General features: G+C 37.2%; 1 protein-coding gene across 3 annotated transcripts in view; it reads right to left on the reverse strand.

Moving 5' to 3' along the window:
• RBM46 (RNA binding motif protein 46) overlaps window positions 1–21,202 on the reverse strand; it is a 47,781-nt gene that overhangs the window by 15,057 nt on the left and 11,522 nt on the right. For 2 of the 3 annotated variants that reach the window (XM_055144626.1, XM_055144625.1), the window contains exons 2-5: window positions 20,782–20,875; window positions 18,127–18,288; window positions 16,833–17,300; window positions 15,597–16,379 (exon numbers count right to left, since the gene is read on the reverse strand). In XM_055144626.1, coding sequence (XP_055000601.1) covers window positions 15,597–16,379; window positions 16,833–17,300; window positions 18,127–18,277 — 1,402 coding nt within the window. In that variant the 5' untranslated portion in view covers window positions 18,278–18,288; window positions 20,782–20,875. The remainder of the gene's footprint in view (window positions 1–15,596; window positions 16,380–16,832; window positions 17,301–18,126; window positions 18,289–20,781; window positions 20,876–21,202) is intronic. The other variant, XM_055144627.1, reaches the window with a different exon arrangement.

Genomic DNA, 21,202 nt, shown 5'->3' on the forward strand with positions numbered 1-21,202 from the left:
AAAAAGTCCCTTGGCTTTATAATCTAGATAAATTAAAATTTGTATACGAGTAAAGCAAAATTACCAAATCACTTATTAACGTTCTAAGAAAAGTCATTTCATATTAACATTTTTAAGAAAGGCTTAAAAGGATTGAGTTTCCCTCCCTGCCCCAAGCAGAGTCCCGGCAGTTGAAGACCTCCAGAACCCAGCTGCAGCCATGCTCAAGGCCACTCTCCACACGTTCTGACGAGCCTCACGCATGAAGGAACTGGCAGAGGAACCCAGGTATGCGGGACCCAGGGCCAAGATCTCCAAGGCTGCTCAGATCAGGACTGGGCCTCTTCCACCCAGATCTCCCATTTTCCAGTAGCTAAGCAGTCACACCCACAAAGTGCCCCTGGCGCTGTGTAATTCCAGGCCAACTTCCAGAGACTATAAAACCAAGCTGCCAGAAGCGTGCGGCCGCATCACGCATCTGATAGCCTAGTTCTCCCTCTTGGAGAACCTGGCAAGCTACCAAGATGCCTGCACAGGGGAGAGCCTGGCAAACTCCCCGTGGCGTATTCATATGCCAAATAAAGTAACAATGATGGGTCTCATTCCCCTGACCCTGAAGAGCCTCTAATGTGGCACCATTGGGAAGGACAAGTAAAGAGAGGCTGCTAAAATCTCAGGGTTAGGATGAATGGAGACGTTACTGGGCCCACTTGAGCAAATCGATGACCAACGGGATGACAATGATACAGTGATACAGTGAAGAAAGGCTTAATAAAAGAGAAAGAATGACGGTAGTAAATGGTTCTTAGAAAAGGCCTAGAAGTACCAATAAGTTTAGCAAGTCAGATGATCAAAGCAAAAAATTTTTTCCTTCAGTTAGATAAACTGGAATTTCAAACAAAGTCCTCTGAACAGAATATGGAGTTCAAAGGACTTGATTAAACTATTAGCAAGTCACTGAATGAAAAAGCAGAGCAGACATGATTAGGATGATAAATATATGCCTCAATTATGTACTGAGATTCTTTCAGTATAATTATAAAGCAAAAATTATAGAACCAAAGATCATGAAATTGACATAAGCTAATTAAAATTCTGATGGGAAAACAAACAACCATCATCTGCCACCTTGACCCATATTCTACCCACTGGCCTACAGTAAAATCTATAATAACAAAGTTACCTTGTAAACAGGGTATGTTCATAAGATCTTTGCAACCTGACTATTCACTTAAGATTCTGTGAATCCTCAGTCCTAGGTCCACATGATACTGAGCAGTCTGGTATATGGGCTTGTAGTACTAGTGGAGGAAAAATTGTCTTTGAAAAGAAGGTAAGAATGGAACAAAACCCCAGGCTGTCATATTTCAGTCATAAAATAACAACTTGCCAGTAATATATCTGGCGTATCCACATCTAATGATGCTCAGCAGCTACTTCAGTCATGGTACTTGAGGGGGAGGAGGGGTGTCAATCCTGGCTGTGCCTGGGTCATGCAACTCAAGGAATAAAGCCCAGGTCTCCTGCAGGCAGAGCACATGCTCCAGTCCATTAAGCTTTGGCTCTGGCTCTTGCCTGCAATATTTTATAATTTCATAGTATTTTCTCAAACATTAACAAAGGATAGGAGTAAGAGCATACTCCTCAGCTAACTTCAGGAAAAATCTGAACAAATCTAATGCTTGAGTCACTCCATTTGTTAAATAAAGTACAGACATACCATAAAGTTTTGACCTCCGAAAACTGTCAAAATTATCTCTCAGGTAAAGGCATTTGGCAGAGTCCCTAACATATTCTAAATGCTGAAATAAAATCTTGTCACTATAATATTTATTTTCATAAGTGAAAAAAAGTTTGGATTGTTTTAAGAACATTTCTTCAATACTTATATGGCACCTTCTATTACAAAAGATGCTTTACAATTTTAAACAAGTCAACTGTATTTCAATTTGTTCATGTCTCACATATAAACATTTGACAATTATAAAAAAATTATATCACAGGCAAGAAAGTTAGTACAAGGCCTAAGATGTTCGCCTTGCATGTGGCTGACCCCATTTCAAATTCTTGGCGCTACACATCAATCCCTGAACAACATTGGATGTGGTCCCAAACTAAGAAGCTTCTACATCAAAACAATAAGATTCTGCATCACAAAAGAAACTATGACCAGAATAAAACTAAAACCTACAAACTGGGAAAAAAATATTGCATACCACACAGATGACAATGGATTAATAGCCAAGATATATAAAGTACTGGTAAAACTCTGCAAGAAAAAACAAACAACCCACCCTATTAAGAATAAGGGGAAGAGCCAGAGCAATAGTACAGGAAGTAGGGTGTGTGCCTTGCAGGCAGCCAACCTGGGTTTGATCCCCAGCACTACATGTGGTGACACCATCAGAAATGAGCCCTGAGTGCAGAGCCAGGATTAAGTCCTGATCACCACCAGGAGTGGCCAAAATAATGATGGGAAAGATGAAGAAAAACTTCCTCAAATGAGACAGATGGTCAAATAGCATTTTAAAAAAATGCTCTGCATTACTCATCATCAGGGAAATGAAAATCAATCCAGTAAGATATCATCTCACACCAGTGTCACTGCCACATACCATATAGAATAAAAACAAACAGCATTGGTGGGATGTAGGAAAAGGGAACTCTCATTCATTATTGGTAGGTATGGACACTTTCCAAGGAACTAGGAATTGAGCTACCATATGACCCAGCAAATCTACCCTTGGGGATATTCTCCAAGGGCACCAAAACACAATTCAGAAAAGACATCTCTGTCCCTATGTTTATAGCAGTACTAATTACAATAACCAGCATTTGTAAACAACCCAAGTGTCTAAGAACAGATGACTAAATAAGTAAACTATGGCACATATGGAATGCACAATGGAATAAATCTCAGTCCTAAGATTAAGTCATGTAACTTGCTGCTATATACATGGATGTGAAAAGTATCATGGTGAGTAAAGTTAGTCACAAGGACAGGGACAGATACAGAATGATTTTTCTCATAAAGGAATGATAAGGTACTTCAACGATAAACAAAACTCAGCAACTTCATAGACTCAAAAACAACTCTATAAAAAGCACCGCAGGGGATTAAGACACAACAAGTCTTACAAACACAACAAACTTGCACAAAACTATGACTACAGCCTGTCAATGGCATAAATGCACTAATTAAGAGACACAGACTGGTAGCAGGGATGGATTAGAAAACTGATTTCAACCTGATGCCTACAGAAAACACATCTGAATAGTATGGACAAACAGAGACTCAAAATCAAATGTTGTAAGTCAATATTTTAAGCAAACAACTCCCTTAGAAAGGCCAGAGTGGCCACGCTTATATCAGACAACATAGTTTTGAGGTTTATATAATTTGTAAGAGGGGCCAGGAGGATAATAAAGCAGGTAATTGTGCTTGCCTTGCAAGCAACTGAGCTAGGTTCAATCCTGGCATCTCATATGGTCCTCTGAGCACTGCCAGAAGGGATCCTTGAGCAAAGAGATAGGAGTAACCCCTAAGCATCACCAGGTATGGTTCAAAAACAATTTTAAAAGATATATAACAAGTGGGGCTGGAGCAATAGCACACTGGGTAGGGTATTTGCACTCGGCCGACCCGAGTTCAATTCCCAGCATCCCATATGGTCCCCTGAACGCCGCCAGGAGTAATTCCTGAGTGCAGAGCCAAGAATAACCCCTGTGCATCGCCAGGTGTGACCCAAAAAGCAGGAAAATATATATATAACAAGGTCTATGTACATCAAGAAGAACTTACACTCCTAAACGTATCTAAACATATACGCAACTAATGGGGAGCAACAAAATACTTTGAAAAAAAATTTTTTTGGCTTTCTGCATCACATCAGGATGCTCAGGTGTTACTCCCTGGTGAGAATCTTAACTCCTCCTGCCTGTTTGGAAAACAATATGGACACTCCTCAAAAAACTAGGAATAAAGCTTCCATATTACCTAGTAATTCCACTTCTGAGAATATACCCCAAGCAGCCAAAAACACAATGCAGAAAATTCATTTGTATTCCTATGTTCATTCCAGTACTATTCACGATAGTCAAAATCTGGAAATACAAGGTATAAGAAAAGATGATGGGATAAAAAACTATAGTACATACACATAACTGAATACTACTTGGCCACAAGATGAAATCATAATGGATCTGAAAAATATTATGTTGAATGGTTAGTCAGAGGGAGATGCAGAGGCACAGAATGATCTCTCTCCTATAGAAGATTACAAGGAAACATAGTAGGGAAATAACAAATACCCAGAAGTAACAAAATAACTAGCATGAGAAGTGGTCTATAACAGGAAGCTGGGGTGGGGGTAGAGGTGTGGTTCGGTAACTGATCAGGGAAGAGCAGAGTGTGACACTGGTGGAGGGAAGGGGTCACAATAGAGAAGAATGGAGTACTCCATGTGCCTACCATAAAGGAAAGCTGAGGGATAGGAGGGTAACTGGGGACACTTGACCAGTGTTGGAACATTGTTTGCCTAAAACTCAGTCATGAATAACTTGGTAACTTTGTAATTCAAGTTTTAGTAAGTATTACAAGTCATGGATGTTGCCTTAAGTAATTTTTGGGGGTCACACCCAGCAATGTACAGGGGTTACTCCTGGCTCATGCACTCGGGAATTACTCCTGGTGGTGCTCAGGGGACCACATGGGATGCTGGGAATCGAACCCAGGTCAACTGCGTGCAAGGCAAACTCCCTATATTCGCTATGCTATCGCTCCAGCCTCATAATTTTTTTTTAATTTCTGTCATAGGATTAGAAAGATATTACAGGGGTTAAGATGTTTGCTTTGTATTTGGCTCACTCCTCTTCAAATCTTTGAGATCAAATATGGGCCTTTGAGCACCACTGGGTGTGGTCCTCAAACAAAAATATATTAATAAAAATAAAACATTTTGTGTCATAGAAAAATTCTCAATATAGAATATTAGGATTAAAGAACTAGAAATAAAAATTCCTCAAAAAACTAGGAATTGATATTCATTATTACGTGAAAAATCAGGTAAAATATGAAGGCAATGGAATAGCTTCTTATTTACCAATGTCATTGAAAGAGTGCCTAATAGCATCAATCTACTTTCCGTAGTCTTAGAGCCAGAGGAAAGGCTTAAACATTCCTCTTCCAGGTCACTGCTAATACTGTACCAATGATTTGTTTTTAGCATAAACTACATTGTGAATAAACAAGGAAATAAAACCATAGTACAAATAAGCCAGGAAATAAAAATGCAGTTTTATCCAGAGAAGTAGATGCTGTTGGATGAGAAGTTGACTATAAAATGAGCAAACAACTCCCATATATCCTGACATCATTTCTAAACAAGACTTTAAAGTTTACTGTCTACATAAAATGTAGGGGGAAAAAGAGAGGACAACAATTATGGGCGTTGTATCCTATCTGTAAATCCCCCTCAGAAACTAATACTTTCCCTCTATCACTAACAGAAAAGAACAATTTTCCGGTTTTTCGTATCCTCAGTAATGCCTTTTTTTTTACATACCTGAATTTCATGCAAAGAAACCCCCTCCAAGGAATTCTTGATAACACAAGCACTCACTACAGAAGAATTCTTGATCACTCAAGGAAACTTGATTTGTGATACTCAAAGGAAACACATATGATACTTAGGTAAGATTCAACTAGTCAATAACTAATATTTCCCTGTTTGAATTACTTGTAGTTTTTCAGAAGCAAAATTTTAACTTTACTCACAAGTATTAAAGTGTCAATTCCTTGAATTAATCTATGCCAAAAATCAAATTACACTATTTAAACATACAACAGAGAAAAATTAATAGGCAATACAATTATTATAGATTGATGTTTTCAAGTGGTTATAATTCTACAGCTTCTAAACAAATTATCATAGTAGAAATCTATTATTTATGTGGTAAACAGATTGTATTTACTGAATTAAAGCAATGCAGGAAGGCAGTAGCCAAATAAGTTGTTAAATATGAATAATTACATACAGAAAAATTACCACCTAGGCATTTTTTATAGTTTTATGTCATCTTCTATGAGATAAATAATGGCATAAATATAGTTTTATGTCATTTTCTATGAGATAAATAATGGCCCATACACTGAAATGTCATCAGTCAAATACTAGTTTTAAGATGCAAGAAAATACAAACATTGTTAACATTCTGGTGACTTAATTGAGAAGATTAACTTTACTTTTTTTGTCCCCGTTAATTTAAATTCCCAAAAGGCAAGGATACCATTGATGGAGGTAATGTACTACTAGGAGTTGGATAGAGAATATATGTAACTCATAATAGAGCACAAATTGCTATAGGATAGATGATATATGCAAGATTACTTAATGAGAATTCTTACCACTTTTCATCTTAACCAAAATGTCCAGGAAAACTGACACTGAATAACGTTAAAGATTTAAAAAAATCAAATTAAGGCCACTTTTCTCAATCATCTCTGTCTTCATTTGTTAAAGTATAGATTACTGCATGAACAATTATTGTCTACTAAATGCTAACTAAACAGGAAGCAAAATTGAAAATACAACAGGCTGAAGAGTAAGTATAATTTTTCACACATTTTACTGATCATAAGCTCCCCTAGAGCTCCTAAGAATATACAGCAAAGAAGTCACTAAAACACCAAAACTCCTATGTTACACTTAAAAAATATTCAGATGCCACCATGTGGCAAAATTATGAACTGCTGCTGACATCTAAGAATGGACAACAAATGCAAATTTTATCATGGAATTTTACAGAAATGAAAATGTACAAACCATTATTTTTAAATATATAAGACAAAATAATTTGAATTTTTAATAAAGCAGAAACTCCTGTTAAAACTACTCCAATTAAGTACTTTAGGAAAATATTAAACTGAAAAAAAGGATAAAATATGACTTAATAAAGTTATAGGATAAATGAAAAATGCTATCAAACAACCCTGGAACAAGTACTAGAAATATAATATACTTTTAATATGCAGCATTACTTTCCTAAATTCTACTAGCAAATAAAAACTAATTTTTAAGCTTCTAAGTACTAAGTTGTTTTACAAAATCTCACTTTTGATAACTGATAAATTATGGTAAGAAAACAATCAAAAAGCAATTATTTCTTATATAAATTAAAAGGAATCTTTTTTAATTTTATCCAATTATCTATTGTGAAGGGCTGGAGCAATAGCACAGTGGCAGGGCGTTCGCCTTTCACACGGCCGACCAGTGTTTGATTCCTCCGCCCCTCCCGGAGAGCCCACCAAGCTACCGAGAGTATCTCGCTAGCACAGCAGAGCCTGGCAAGCTACCCGGGGCATACTGGACAAGCCAAAAACAGTAACAATAAGTCTCACAATGAGAGATGTTACTGGTGCCCACTCGAACAAATCAATGAGCAACGAGATGACAGTGACAGTGATCTATTGTGAAGTAGATAGACAATAAGCTTTGAATTGCATAAAGTAGCACTGTCGTCCCATTGTTCATCCATTTGCTCCCGAGTGGGCACCAGTAATGTCTCCACTGTGAGACTTGTTATTGTATTTGACCTAGGGAATACACCACGGGTAGCTTGCCAGGCTCTCCTGTGCAGGCAGGATATTCTCGGTAGCTTGCCAGGCTGTCCTAGAGGGACAGAGGAATTGAACCTGGGTCGGCCATGTACAAGGCAAATGCCTTACCCAGTGAGCTATCGCTCCAGTAATGGATAATAAATGGTAATAGTTGATTCTTCTAAAAGCAGCTTTTGGTTTCAGATGTTCTGAGAGCAAATATTTATCATGATAGACATAAATACATTTCTGGCTTGATTTCTGGTCCTGAATTTCGGGACAGGGGTTGGGGGCATACCTGGTGATGCTCAAGGGCTTACCCCTAGCTCTGCACTCAAAGACTCCTACTAGTGTTAGGGTTCAGTATGAGATGTCGAGGGTCAAACCAGGTTCAGCTTCATGCAAGGCAAATGCACTACCTGATGCACCATCTCTCCAGCCCTCTTCTTTTTGTCTTAAACCATAATTTAAAGAAAACCAGCAATTTGATAGGTCAAAGAATTCCCTAGGCTCAAAAAGTAAGACCCTGATATTTTTTTATATATATTTTTTGCTTTTTGGGTCACACCTGGCGATGCACAGGGGTTACTCCTGGCTCTGCACTCAGGAATCACTTCTGGCGGTGCTCAGGGGACCATATGGGATGCTGGGAATCAAACCTGGGTTGGCCGCGTGCAAGGCAAACGCCCTACCCGCTGTGCTATCGCTCCAGCCCCCAGACCCTAATATTTTAAAGGTGAAGACACTGAGGTCTACAATGAATAAATGATTCACTCCTTTGACAATTCAAGGTCACAGTTTGTGGCCGAAGCTACAAGTTCTAATACTTTAACTTGGTTACTAATTAGTTCATTAAGCTGCTTCTCCCAATGTACTAAACCACAACAATAATGATCCTTAAAATAAAAATTTTAAATAATATGAGATAATTATCTTTCTGAGAAAAGTATGTTTTAAGAGGAAGAGAAATACATCTGCATGAGTACTGGGCCCTCCCAGAGGGTCAAAGAAACATAGTTGAGTTAATGAAATTTTTATCTCACTACTTGGTCACATAAAAATAAATGCATGATGATGCTAATCCTACTTATTTACCACTTGAATTTTAAAGCAAATTATTTTTATATATTAAAATGTGATGTCAGTTAGCTCTGTAACAAACTAGAAAAAAAATTCTAAACGTTATTTTCTTTAAATTACATGTCATTATATAACCATTCATTATAAGCATCCTCTTAAATTTTTTCTTAAACAAAAACAAAAAAACTGAAGAAAATTTTATTTTAGAACAACTTATTGTAGTTTTTAAATTGAAGTTTTTACTACTGCATTTCTGCCCACCAATCTGGAAATTATAGCTCCTAAGGAAAAAAGCACCACATATATTTCAAATTAAGACTTCTCAGAACAGTGTAGAGTACCTTTACCCTGCTATCTTCTATTTCATAATTTTTCAGACAAGTTACAATGATAATAGAAATCAAAATCCAATTTAATGCTTTTAAAGTGATAGCAAACATAATGACCATTATGCTTACTACGTGCTAAATATTTTATCATTAAACTACACAGGAAAAAAATGGAAGATTTGAATGATGCAGGTCATACTAATATGCAAGTCATCTACAAAACTGATACTGAAAAATTTACATAAGACATTTAAAAAGATGAATATTTAACACATAAAATAATCCACACAAATAAGGATGGATCATCTGCTACAAAACTGCTCAGAAGAAAGGACTGTTCATAGTGTACTGAAAGAAATCTGACAAAGTTTTTAAAAGCAGAGCTGGTGGAATCTCAATTAACTAGAGTCCACATCTTTCCATTTCTTTTTATCAGCTCTGACTGAATAACCCAAGCGGCCATTACGCAGAGACTGTTTGACATTAACCCAGCACTCTAATTTTCAAGCGATGTGTTTGCCCATGTTGTGCCCTACTCCTGCCATAAATTTTCCTGAAGATTTACAATTCAATAAGGGAGTGGTGCCATTTCTCTGCACTCCCAAAAGGTCCCATCCACAGAGTTTGTGTCACACACACTTCTTCATCCGAAGAGCCACAGATTAAAATCACCAAACTATAACAACTGAACTTAAAATGTGCTTGCCAACGAGGCAGGCTGGGGAAGGGGGTAACCTGGAGAAGCAGAGAGATGGTCACACTGGTGGTGGGATTGGTGCTGGCGCACTGCTTGTCTATTATGAACTCCATTAAGAAAAACTTTATAAACCATGGTGCCTTGTATTTTTAACAGTAAGCTTTTTTAGATCTTTTTTAGAAGAGAAAATATATGAGAAAAAAATAATGTTTTATTTCTCATTAGTTGTGAACTGCTTAGGAAAGTGTACTTGAGTAAGAGGCATTCCAAAACTACTGCTTTTTTGAACTTCATCAGTCATGGCTAAAACAACAAAACACAAGTCATATGAAATTAAATCTAGCATAAACTAGATTTTATGCTATATAATAGCATAAACTTGTTTGTAACAAAGGTTCTTCACCCTGTTTAAAGTTTTAGGAGGTAATAGATGAAAAAACTATCACTTGCATTTCCTATTCTGAAAACTAAAACAAACAAACCAAAAAAGTCTGACTATAATGGGCCGGAGTGACAGCACAGCGGGTAAGGCGTTTGTTTGGCCTTGCACACAGCTAACCTGGGTTCAATTCCTCCATCCCTCTCAGAGAGCCCAGCAAGCTACTGAGAGTATCACGCCCTCATGGTAGAGCCTGGCAAGCTCCCTGTGGCGTATTCAATATGCCAAAAACAGTAACACGTCTCCCAATGGAGACATTATTGGTGCCCGCTGGAGCAAATCGATGAACAACGGGACAACAGTGACAGACAGACAGTGCCTACAATGACTTGTTAACCAATTAATTAAAGGCGATATAAATTATCAACACATACTGAAGCTGCCTCCTCCTTCCCATCCAGTCCAGGACTTCAAAGCTGTAATTCTCTTCAGGACTTTCCCTTATCCATCCTACACCCAGTTGGCCAAGAATACTCAGGGGAAAGCAGTACCAATACAATCTAAATCAGGAAAGCAGAATTATTCACACTGACAATCCAATCCATTATTTTAAAGATACAAAATTATGAAATAGAAATAAATTTTGTTAAGATTCACCCACAATGTCTCTTCATCATGTATGAGGACCTATCTCTCTTGCCCCCACTCTGTATGCCATCTACTAGACTCACAAAATAGGTCACTTACTACATATTCTTAAATATAACCAGATGATTTATAATTTTTTATCCTGCCAGTCCCATCATTAGTTTCCAATGAGACAAGAAATTATTTTCTGACTTTATGAAGTTGAAGGCGATCTCTAATTTTAAGTAGAAAAAAACAGTAAGAGTCCAATTTTATATTATTCAATTTTCAGTTTTTCATAAGGGCATTTTGTTTATAACAGTTCACTTTAAATAGAAGTACCCCTCACCCCCTGACAAGTACTTTTAGGTTATCCTTAAATTCTATGTATCAGAAGACTTTGGGCAAGAAAATGGATTTCAAGCACTACTTTAGATGTATGCTGTACCAATTCTGAAAAAACTATTTGCCTTGTAATACCAACCATGGTCAGTTTAACTTTTTTTCCAAACTTGAAAACTGGATATGAAAAACAATATGGAAATTAAAAATACTTCCTTAAAGAGCTCTGAAATTAAATATAAGTCAGAAATCATCAAGGTAAGATTGAAAAATAATGCTTGAAATACCATTAAAACTAAATGGTTTAGAGTCATAGTACAGATGGTAAGGCGATTGCCTTGCACGTGGCTGACTCTGGTTCAATCCACTACTCAGCATATGGTACTTAGCCAGGAGTGATCCTTACACATAGAGGCAAAAGTAAGTTATGACACCCCAAAATAAAGACCAAAGACCAGAAGGGTCAATATACAGTTATCAAGCACAATTTTTAAAATATTATACACAAAGTATTTATACCCAAAGAAAAGCTTAAATAGTAAAAAATACATAATATAGCAATACTATCTAGAAATTAATTTTTTAAAAAGGGAGAAAATATTAAGTGCTTAACTCCATGCACCAATAACCAGTAAGATCTGAAAAACCCAGTTCTTCAAAATATTTAGCAACCATCAACATCACAATGACCAGTTTCAATCCTGAACTAACCAATATGAGCTTTACATCAAGTAACCTGCTCCCCAAAAGGAATTAGCTCTTTAAAAAGTCTGGATTTTTTTTTGGTTTGGGGGCCACACCCGGCAGTGGTCAGGATGTTGACTTCCCACGTAAGAGCTCAGGAGTTGCTCCTAGGAAACTATTTGGTGACAGGGATCCAACCTGGGCCCTCACATGCAAAGCATGCACACTAGTCCTTTGAAAGCTATCTCCCTGGGCCCCAGAGGAGGTTCCAGGATTAACAGAGAGGAGAACGCTGCTACAATATTTCAGTCATTTCTAACCAGTCATGTGGAGACACATCACCCCCTCGTTCGTTGTCAACAGCTCCTGCCCCTACCTTTATGGTCTCTGAATATCTGACATTTTCTGACCAAAGATTCCTGCACCCATCACCTCTGATCTTTTAACTTCCTTTTATTTTGTCTCTCTTTCTCCTCAACTATCTCTAACTCAACTGTCATTATCACATTTTTCTTACTATGATAGACAAGCCCTCAGTCCGTCCTTATATTCTGCATCCAAAGAAGTTCCAGTATTTACTCAAAATTTTGGCTTATAACTGAATCTTAGTTGTCATTTCTGCTGGTGAACAGAAGCAGATTGTGTAAAACATCTGCTTGCTATTTTGTTATAACCAATTGACGTAAATTTGATAAAATCTACAATAGATGACTAAAGTAAGTTGCCCAGATTTCACTTCAATGTATCACTTGTCACTTGTATCACTGTCATCCCTTTGCTCATCAATTTGCTTGAGCGGGCACCAGGGAGTCTCCATTTTTTTTTGAGACTTGTTACTGTTTTTGGTATATCGAATATGCCATGGGTAGCTTGCCAGGCTCTGCCACGTGGGCAAGATACTCTTGGTAGCTTGCCAGGCTCTGGGAGGGGGGGCGAAGGAATTGAACCAGGTTGGCCATGTGCAAGGCAAATGCCATACCACTGTGCTATCGCTCCAGCCCAAGATTTCACTAACTGAAGATAATTTTATTCTTAACATAACTGAATTTGGAATATCATACCCAAACAGGGATTTTCTTTAGAAATCATACACAAATATGAGTACCCAAGCAATGAAGTCTTAATAATAGAATCAGTGCTTTTGGCACCGTATTAAAAGTGATGGTTATTCTACAACAGATTTATGGAATAACCAAGTGAAAAGAATCACATCAAGGTAGAAAGCCTGATAAAAAATAAAGAATACATATTAAGATTCAGCAATTTGTTTATTTTGTAAGGGAAATGTGTCAGGATAGAAAATTTTCAAAATCAACATGTTAGATCATCTCTAAGACTCCAGGGAAACCTTTCTTGGGAATTAATTTATCTTTACTCCACACCAAAATAATCTGATCCTTTATTTTCTCTAAGAATCCTAATTGTAATTATTTTTCTATCCTAACTTTATATGCAACTTAAATTTCTTTCATTACAAGAAAAATGGAAGGCTTCTATTGTGTGCTTTTAAAATTAAATTAGAGAGAAGCTAAATCTCCAGATACTCCCAAACTAAAATCTGAGGGCACTATTTAAGTTTCTTCAAAGGGAGCTTCTATTTTTTCCACTAAAATTCTGACGAGATCTCCAAATCAAAATCTCCTACAAAGTAGTCATGTAACGTAGAGGATAATGATTGACAAACAGTGCGTATGTTATATAACTGCTGCAACCCAGTACCCCGGGTTCAAGCACTGAACAGTCAAGCCTACACAGTTATCCAAGTAGTGTTAAGAACCCCCCAGGATCCCTGAGCACCTCTAAACACCCCCCCCCACCCCTACGCGCGCCAAAAAGAGAAAATACTCCTGGGTCAGGGCATATCCCAAAGTGTTAAAGCACATGCTCTAGGCCCCAAATTCCACCCCCAGTACCACATGATTCTCAAACCCCCATCCCCAGCACCCTCAGATGCGGCCCTCCCTAATGGCTACAGCAACACCTAATCCCAGACCTGAGCACCAAACTCTGCCACCTGCACATCCAATCTGAGAATTGCCAAGTGGTTCCCAGCCCAGTCAGAAAAGGCAAAAAGAAAATTTTAAAATAATGAATTTCCTTCTGACAATTTTTTAAAATTTTGACTTCAATCAATTAATGAATTTCAGAACAACAATTTTAAAGAGACATATAAACTGTAATACTGATTCTGCCAACAAATAACATCAATTCCAAACCAAGTGTTTACCAACTAAAATCAAGAAACAATGATATAATATTTAGTTGGAAATCTTTACCTTTATTTGGGGGGTAGGGTAGGGAAAGGATGGCATTTGGGCACACCCACCAGGGCTCATGGACTATTCTTGGCTCTGTGTTCAATAGTCCCTGGCAGTTCCCAGGAAACCATATATGTATGGTACAAGATTTGAAGTGGAGTCAGCAGGATGCAAGAATCTTAACCTCCGTAATATCTCTCCAGTCAAGGAGAGGAAAAGGAAGAGTTTTCTTTTTTATTAGGAATTCTTAAAAAACCACGAATTGGGACCTCTGAGAACCATTGGGATGGACCAGGTAATTTCCCAGTCCACTACAGCTTCGAGCTACTGAACTATAACCAAAATAGTTGGCCAAGATTTGATGGGAGTGATCTTAAGGTACCGTGAGCACCACTTTGAAGGCACACAAGTGTGCACACTCTTCCCACCCCACATACACACACCTAAACTCATATTATTCTTACAATAAATATTATTCCAACAACTAAAATTTATAGGTGCATTTAGGACAAGACAAATCAAGAGAAAGAGGGTTAACAACAGTTCTAGCTTACCAGGAGTAGGAAAACACCAGAATGATAGAATGACAGTGCTTCTCTTCCACATATTTAACATAAATAATGAGTCAACATATGACTAAAGCTTTCTTAATCATCCTCAAGGAGCTGGAGTGATATACAGCGGGTAGGGCATTTGCCTTGCACATGGCCAACCCGGGTTTGATTCCCAGCATCCCATATGGTCCCTTGAGCACCACCAGGAATAATTCCTGAGTGCAGAGCCAGGAGTAACCCCTGAGAATAACAGGATATGATTCAAAAATAAATAAATATGAAAAATAGACATTAAGTCTTTAAAAATAGATCATCCTCAAATGTTTCAAAGAAAGTTGTTTTTTTTAAATGCTTTTTGGGTCACACCTAGTGATGCTCAGGGGCTACTCCTCACTCTGCACTTAGTAATTACTCCTGGTGGTGCTTTGGGGACCATATAGGATGCCAGGGATTGAACTTGAGTCAGCAGCGTGCAAGGCAAATGCCCTACCCACTGTTCTATTGCTCCAGCCCAAAGAAATTTTTTAAAGCATCATATTATAAGAAATAGAATGGCCATAAACATCTCACTGATTCTTTTTATCTTTCATGAGTAACAATAACAAATCTCCAGACTAGTGAACTGGTCCACATATAGCCATGCAAATTGCCTCTGATTTTATCAACTCTGTATCCCACCCCTCAAAGCATTATTTTATAGACCACCAAAAATATAAGCACTTTCTAAAAGTTTGGTTTATGTAATAAGTTCTGTAACTTGAAATGTATATTCCAAATGAGAATTAGTCAAGCAGTAAATGACACAGATCACGATCTCTTAAGCTCAAAGGAAATCAAAACCGAATTTTCCCCTATGAAAGTAATATTTGAAATACTAAATATATTGAAATTAAAAACTATATGAAGATTACACAGGTGTCTCACACAGTTTAACAAAAAATTCTTAAACTGAGATCAAACTGATGTTACATACTCACCGCTAATGTTGGGTTCAAAACAAACAGCTTTAAAATAACCAGTATTTCCTAATTTCATATTCTACAACCAATATTAAAATAGTTTTAACTCACCCAAATGAAGCAATGTAAACTGGGCTGCTAGTTCCTTTGCATCTTCTAATGTAGTGCAGAGTTTGTCTGGCATGAAGTAGCTCTGGGAGCCATTCGCAATAGCAGGAATAACTATTTTATATACCAAGAGTACTTTTCCATCTTGACTTGTTGTTGAATATAAATAATATTCTGGCGGTGCCCAATTATTTTTGTTGCAGTAATAATCTAAATGCATTACTGCAGAATTGAAATGATTGGATTTTAATGAATACATACTAATTGGTGTAAGCTTTGTTCCAGGAAAAAATGGGTATGTGCATCTTTCAATTTCAGGGGGGCTTGGGCTATGCTGGCCATTGAGACGAGCTGGAAGAGTTGGAGGTTTGCCTAGAGTTTTGGGATGGCTCTCTTCTTTGTTAGCAAACACAATTAGGTTTTCAGAACTTGGGCTAATTTGGCCATTAAGGTGCTGCCTCCATGTATTTTCTTTATTTACTGGTTTTGCCAGTGTTACTTCAATACTTGCTCCATCAATGCACTTTCCATTCATAACAGACATAGCAGCCACGGCATCTTCTCGGTTGAAAAAGTGGACAAATGCATAATCTCTTAGTTTCTTTACTCTCTCAACTGCACCAGGTTTGAACTTGTTGAATTCTGCTTTAATTGTTTCCTCTGTAGTTGAGATCATTAAATTTCTTACATAGAGAACTTTAACTCTTTGCATGGTTTCCTCATCCACCTCTTTCTCTGGATCAGCCCAATCTACTTGTATGGTATGGCCCCACAGCTGGAATGTTCCTACAAAAATAAAACCAATGTATTCAAAAACAAATTAAAGTAAAAAAACTTCTTAAGTAAAACTATCCTCAAAGAGTCAGGAACTCAAATACAAATCAATTAATTAGTTTCCTACTCATCCAAAAGTTTAAAGCATACCTAGCAAAAACTTTTAGTATACTTCTAGAAGTAAATAGAATGAATATTCTTCAAATATAGACCTCTATTTGAAGGATCCTTTAGATTTAAAAAAAAAATACATGTGTATCAAATCAAAGTATTATAACTGATAACTCATTTTGTAGGAGCAATTTGTCTTTAAGATTAAATCAATTATTAACTTTTTAAGGCATTACATATTTCTGTAACACTGATCTATGAGGAACTGTCATTTTTACATATTTATAATAATGACAATAGGGAAAAAGACTTTTTTTTTTTTTTGGAAAAAGACTTTTAAAAGGACAAATTTACCTGGAATTAGTTTTCTCCTAGCCATAGCTGCAGCTCTATGAGATTCATATTCAACAAAAGCAAAACCACGATTTTTTGTCTTATCAGTTGCACTTGGATAAACAATGACATCTACAACTCCTTCTGTGACTTTCTTCATTTCATCCAAAATTTCTTCCTTCTTCTTTTCTTTGGGAATAGCTCCAATAAATAATCTACAATTATCCAAGCTTACACACACACCAATAAATTTCCCCGGTCGAATCTCATAATTATTAAGAATTCTGATGGCCAACTGTGCTTCTTCTTTTGTAGTATACATCACAAAAGCATAACCTCGATTTTCACCACTAAATTCCATCATAAGTCGAAATTCATATATCTTGCCAGCTCTTTCAAATACAGGAACTAACTCATCTTCATACATGTCACGAGGTATTTTTCCAACAAAAACTTCACACCCTCTAGGTGGAGGTGGACCTTCCCAACCTAAAAAACAATAATGAATAAGTAGAGGCAAATGAGCTTTAGCACTTTGCATTCATTACTCTTTCCCTCATTCCACTAATTTACTCTGTGTCTTCTATGTACCATACAAGTGCTAAATGTTGGAAACAACAGTGGTCCAAAAAAAAAAACCTTCCCTCATAAAGTTTATATTTAATAGTAAAAGGAGCTATGAAGTGTTATGAAGAAAAAGACACAGACGACCGATATTTTTGGCAGTCTAACAAATCTCTGAATATACTGTAGGTGAGAGAATGAGTCTCAAGAATACATAAGAAGAAAATACTTATGTTAGAACAATACAAAGCACAAAGACCTACACCACCATGAGTATTTGAGGAAAGAGTAAACTGTCAGGTGATACAGCTAATGATAGACTATTTGCTAGAGTGAAGATTTTACTCAAAGTTTATTAGAAAACTAACTGGAGGACTTTGAGCAAACAAAGTCCCTGGTTACTTGTGGAAAACTAAGCATTTAGTCTATTTACCTGTTTATCCTTCTATTTTATTCACCACTACCATCACCATCACCACCTCTCTCCTGCCCCTCACTCTTCACTGCTCACTTCAATACCTTATAAAGCAATGTCCCCTAAAAAGTAAGGTTTCAATTTTTTGCTTTTTTAAAACGAGTAAGGTTTTTTTAAAAAATGGAAGAGTAAGATATGCATATTTCATATATTTCCTTCCCTTCACAACTGTAAAAATGATTGTTTAAATTTTACATGGAAGGTGCTACTGTCTATAAACATAAATGACTACCATTAGGCAACTCAATTTTTAAAAGAACAAAAACAAATCCTCACCTGGAGGAGGACCACCAAATTTCCTTTGCCCATTTTCTTGAACCATGCTGTAACCAGTCTTTTCCATCAAAGCTAGTAAAGCTGCCTCATTCTGAGTACCAGTTCGAACTTTACTACATCCATTTGTTCCATCTAAATTTTCTTCATTCATGGTTGCTATTCCTAAAACCAAAAATTTAAAGATTTTAAGCTGTAACAGGGAACACCAGCAATCTATAAAACATTGGAGTTGCAAAAAATCAAATTCGGCTGGGGTTGCTAAAATGGGTGATCACAATACCCTAAAGGAGAGAGTAAAAAAGGAATCTTCCTGCCACAGAGGTGGGAGGGGGTGAGGGGGGGAAGGGTACTGGGAACATTGGTGGTGGAGAATGGGCACTGGGGGAGACATGGGTACTCAATCATTGTATGACTGAAACGTAAGCACGAAAGTGTGTAAGTCTGTAACAATCTCACGGTGATTCATTAAAAATATTTTTAAAAATTAAAAAAATTAAAATATATTCTGTACTGATATACAGCTGCCTAACTACTTTTAAGACTTATATTTTGTGTGCTAATTCCCTCATAATGATTATTTCTTACTCCCTGTAAACCAGGATACAATGAGCCTGATGGTGTCCTTTAAAAGAAAATTAAATAGGTGAGCAATGTAATTCTGCCCTTAAGTTATTCTCTACAACAGAATCTAAAAACTTTTGTTTTAATCGTATTTATTTTCATATTAATTTAAACACTCAATCTGTGCTTTTAGGAGTATCATCTAGCATTATTTTAGATGATATGTCATTATTAATTTTATTGATCCTCTTCCTACACAGCTGGTTATCAGGTTCCTTTACAAACATTGACATAAAAATACTCCTATAAGATTAGGGGGTGGGGTTGATTCACACACGAGCATCTGGTGGTGCTTACGGTTCGTGGTGCTTATGGTTCACGCTGCTCTGGCTTTGTGTTTGAGGATGCTCACAATGGTGATTGGGGGACTCTGGGGTGCCAGGGATCTAACCAAGAATAAGGCATATTCTCCAGCCCTTTATTCTATTGGCAGGGGGAGGGGAGGGAGAAGGTTGGGGGTGATGCACAGGGCTTACTCCTGGCTCTGCACTCAATAATTACTCCTGGCATTGCTTGGGGAACCATACGGGATGCTGGGGATTGAGCCCGAGTCAGCCGCATGCAAGGCAAATGCCTTACCTACTGTACTATCACTCCAGTCCTATTTCTATTTTTAAATAACAAGTTTGGTGACCCGGAGAAATAGCAAAGCAGCAGTGCTTATACCTCTACCATTACACTATATGCCCCAGGTTCAATTTCCAGGACTACAGAACAGATTTTTCTCTCCTAATTGGCATATGTATGGGTTTGATATGTTCGTTTTCCTTTTTGTTTTTCTCTGTGTGTTTTGTTTTATAATGCCAAGGACTGAATCCAAGACTTCACATATGCAAGGCAAATCCATCCTCCATCTCTTAAAACAGATGTATAGCTCATTTGGGTAACTTTATAGTTGTTATCTCTATATGTGTTAATTTTGTATTTGTTATATAATTCATATTTGTGAAGTTTATATTTGTTATATCTTTAAGTTCTTTAATTTTTGCAGTCTCTAAAGTTGTATTAATGCCCTTCAGTAGGGTTTTTACTTCATATATCCACTTTTATTCCTAGAACTTCCTTTTGTTTCTATATCTATTATCTACATAAAGATTCATTTGTTTACATATAATTATGTTAGTTCTTATAAATTTCTGTTGATTCCCTATTTCTGTAATCTTTATATCTATTTCTCTTCCTTTGTTTTTGTTTCTGAGCCACACACATTGATGATCAGGGATCATTCTAGTCAGGCTCTGGGAACTATCTGGGGTGCCAGGGATCCAATCGATTGGCCACTCACAAGACAAGCACCCTACCCTGTACTCTTTTTCAGTTCTCTCTATAAGTACTCGTATCTATACATGTTTTTCTATTTCTATTTCTAGCGGTTTCTTTTTGGCTTTTTGGGTCACACCCAGCGGCGCTTAGGGGTTACTCCTGACACTGTTTGGGCAACCATATGGGATACCCGGATCAGTGGCATGCAAGGCAAATGCTCTCTCTTCTGGACTATCATTCTGACCCTATTTCTGCATATTTTTTTAAATTTTTTAATGAAACACCGTGAGATAGAATTACAGACTTACACACTTTTGTGATTACATTTCAATCATATAATGGTCAAGTACCCATCCCTCTACCAGTGCCCATTCTCCACTATCAATGTTCCCAGTATCCCTCCCGCCACCCCAGAATCTTAAAACTTTTTAGGAAGACCGCTGAGTCAGTAAGCAGTACCTTTAGGAGATGTATGCTACTGAGAGGGAGAAATAAAAAAGCAAGCAACAACAAAGACACAAGTGGAAAACAAGTGGGTAAAGAAAAAAGGTAGGAGTTATAAAAAAATATAATTGCTGATTACTACCATATACTGATCAAGATTTAAGTTATCTGATCATATAAGGCAAATATATATTTTTCTGTGACTTTAATCCATCAGATAAATATAGCCTAATGTTAGCAATCATCAGGAACAATGCCAAGTATAAAACGTTAATCAGAGCTTTGAATAAGTAACCTGGACATCAAACCAGGTCCTGTCCTACTTACTCCCACAGCCACTTCTTGTCTCAGCAGAACCTGAAGTTTCTGTGACTTCCAATTGGCAGCAACTTGACGAACTTACATCAATCCACAGCAGATCCTATCAATGCCAGGATTGATGGTTAGTTGTGGATCTAGGAAAGTAGTGCAGCGAGCCCACTAGAGCCATCTCTGGCCCCAACCACTACAGGGGTTGTAAAATACCAGGGACTGAACTTGGGGTCTGGTGCATGAAAATCATGCACACTCACCTTTGAGCTATCACCTGGACCTCTTATTTTTTTAAATAAACTTAATATTCATAATAGTCATTTCCTTAGCCAGAAACATTGATCCTAACGATCAACACCATAATTTACTTTATATCGTAATTTTATGTTTCATGTAATATTATCATGGAGAAATATATACTCCACAAATATGGGTG

Source organism: Sorex araneus, chromosome 7, assembly GCF_027595985.1.
Source record: "Sorex araneus isolate mSorAra2 chromosome 7, mSorAra2.pri, whole genome shotgun sequence".
Taxonomy (NCBI): domain Eukaryota; kingdom Metazoa; phylum Chordata; class Mammalia; order Eulipotyphla; family Soricidae; genus Sorex; species Sorex araneus.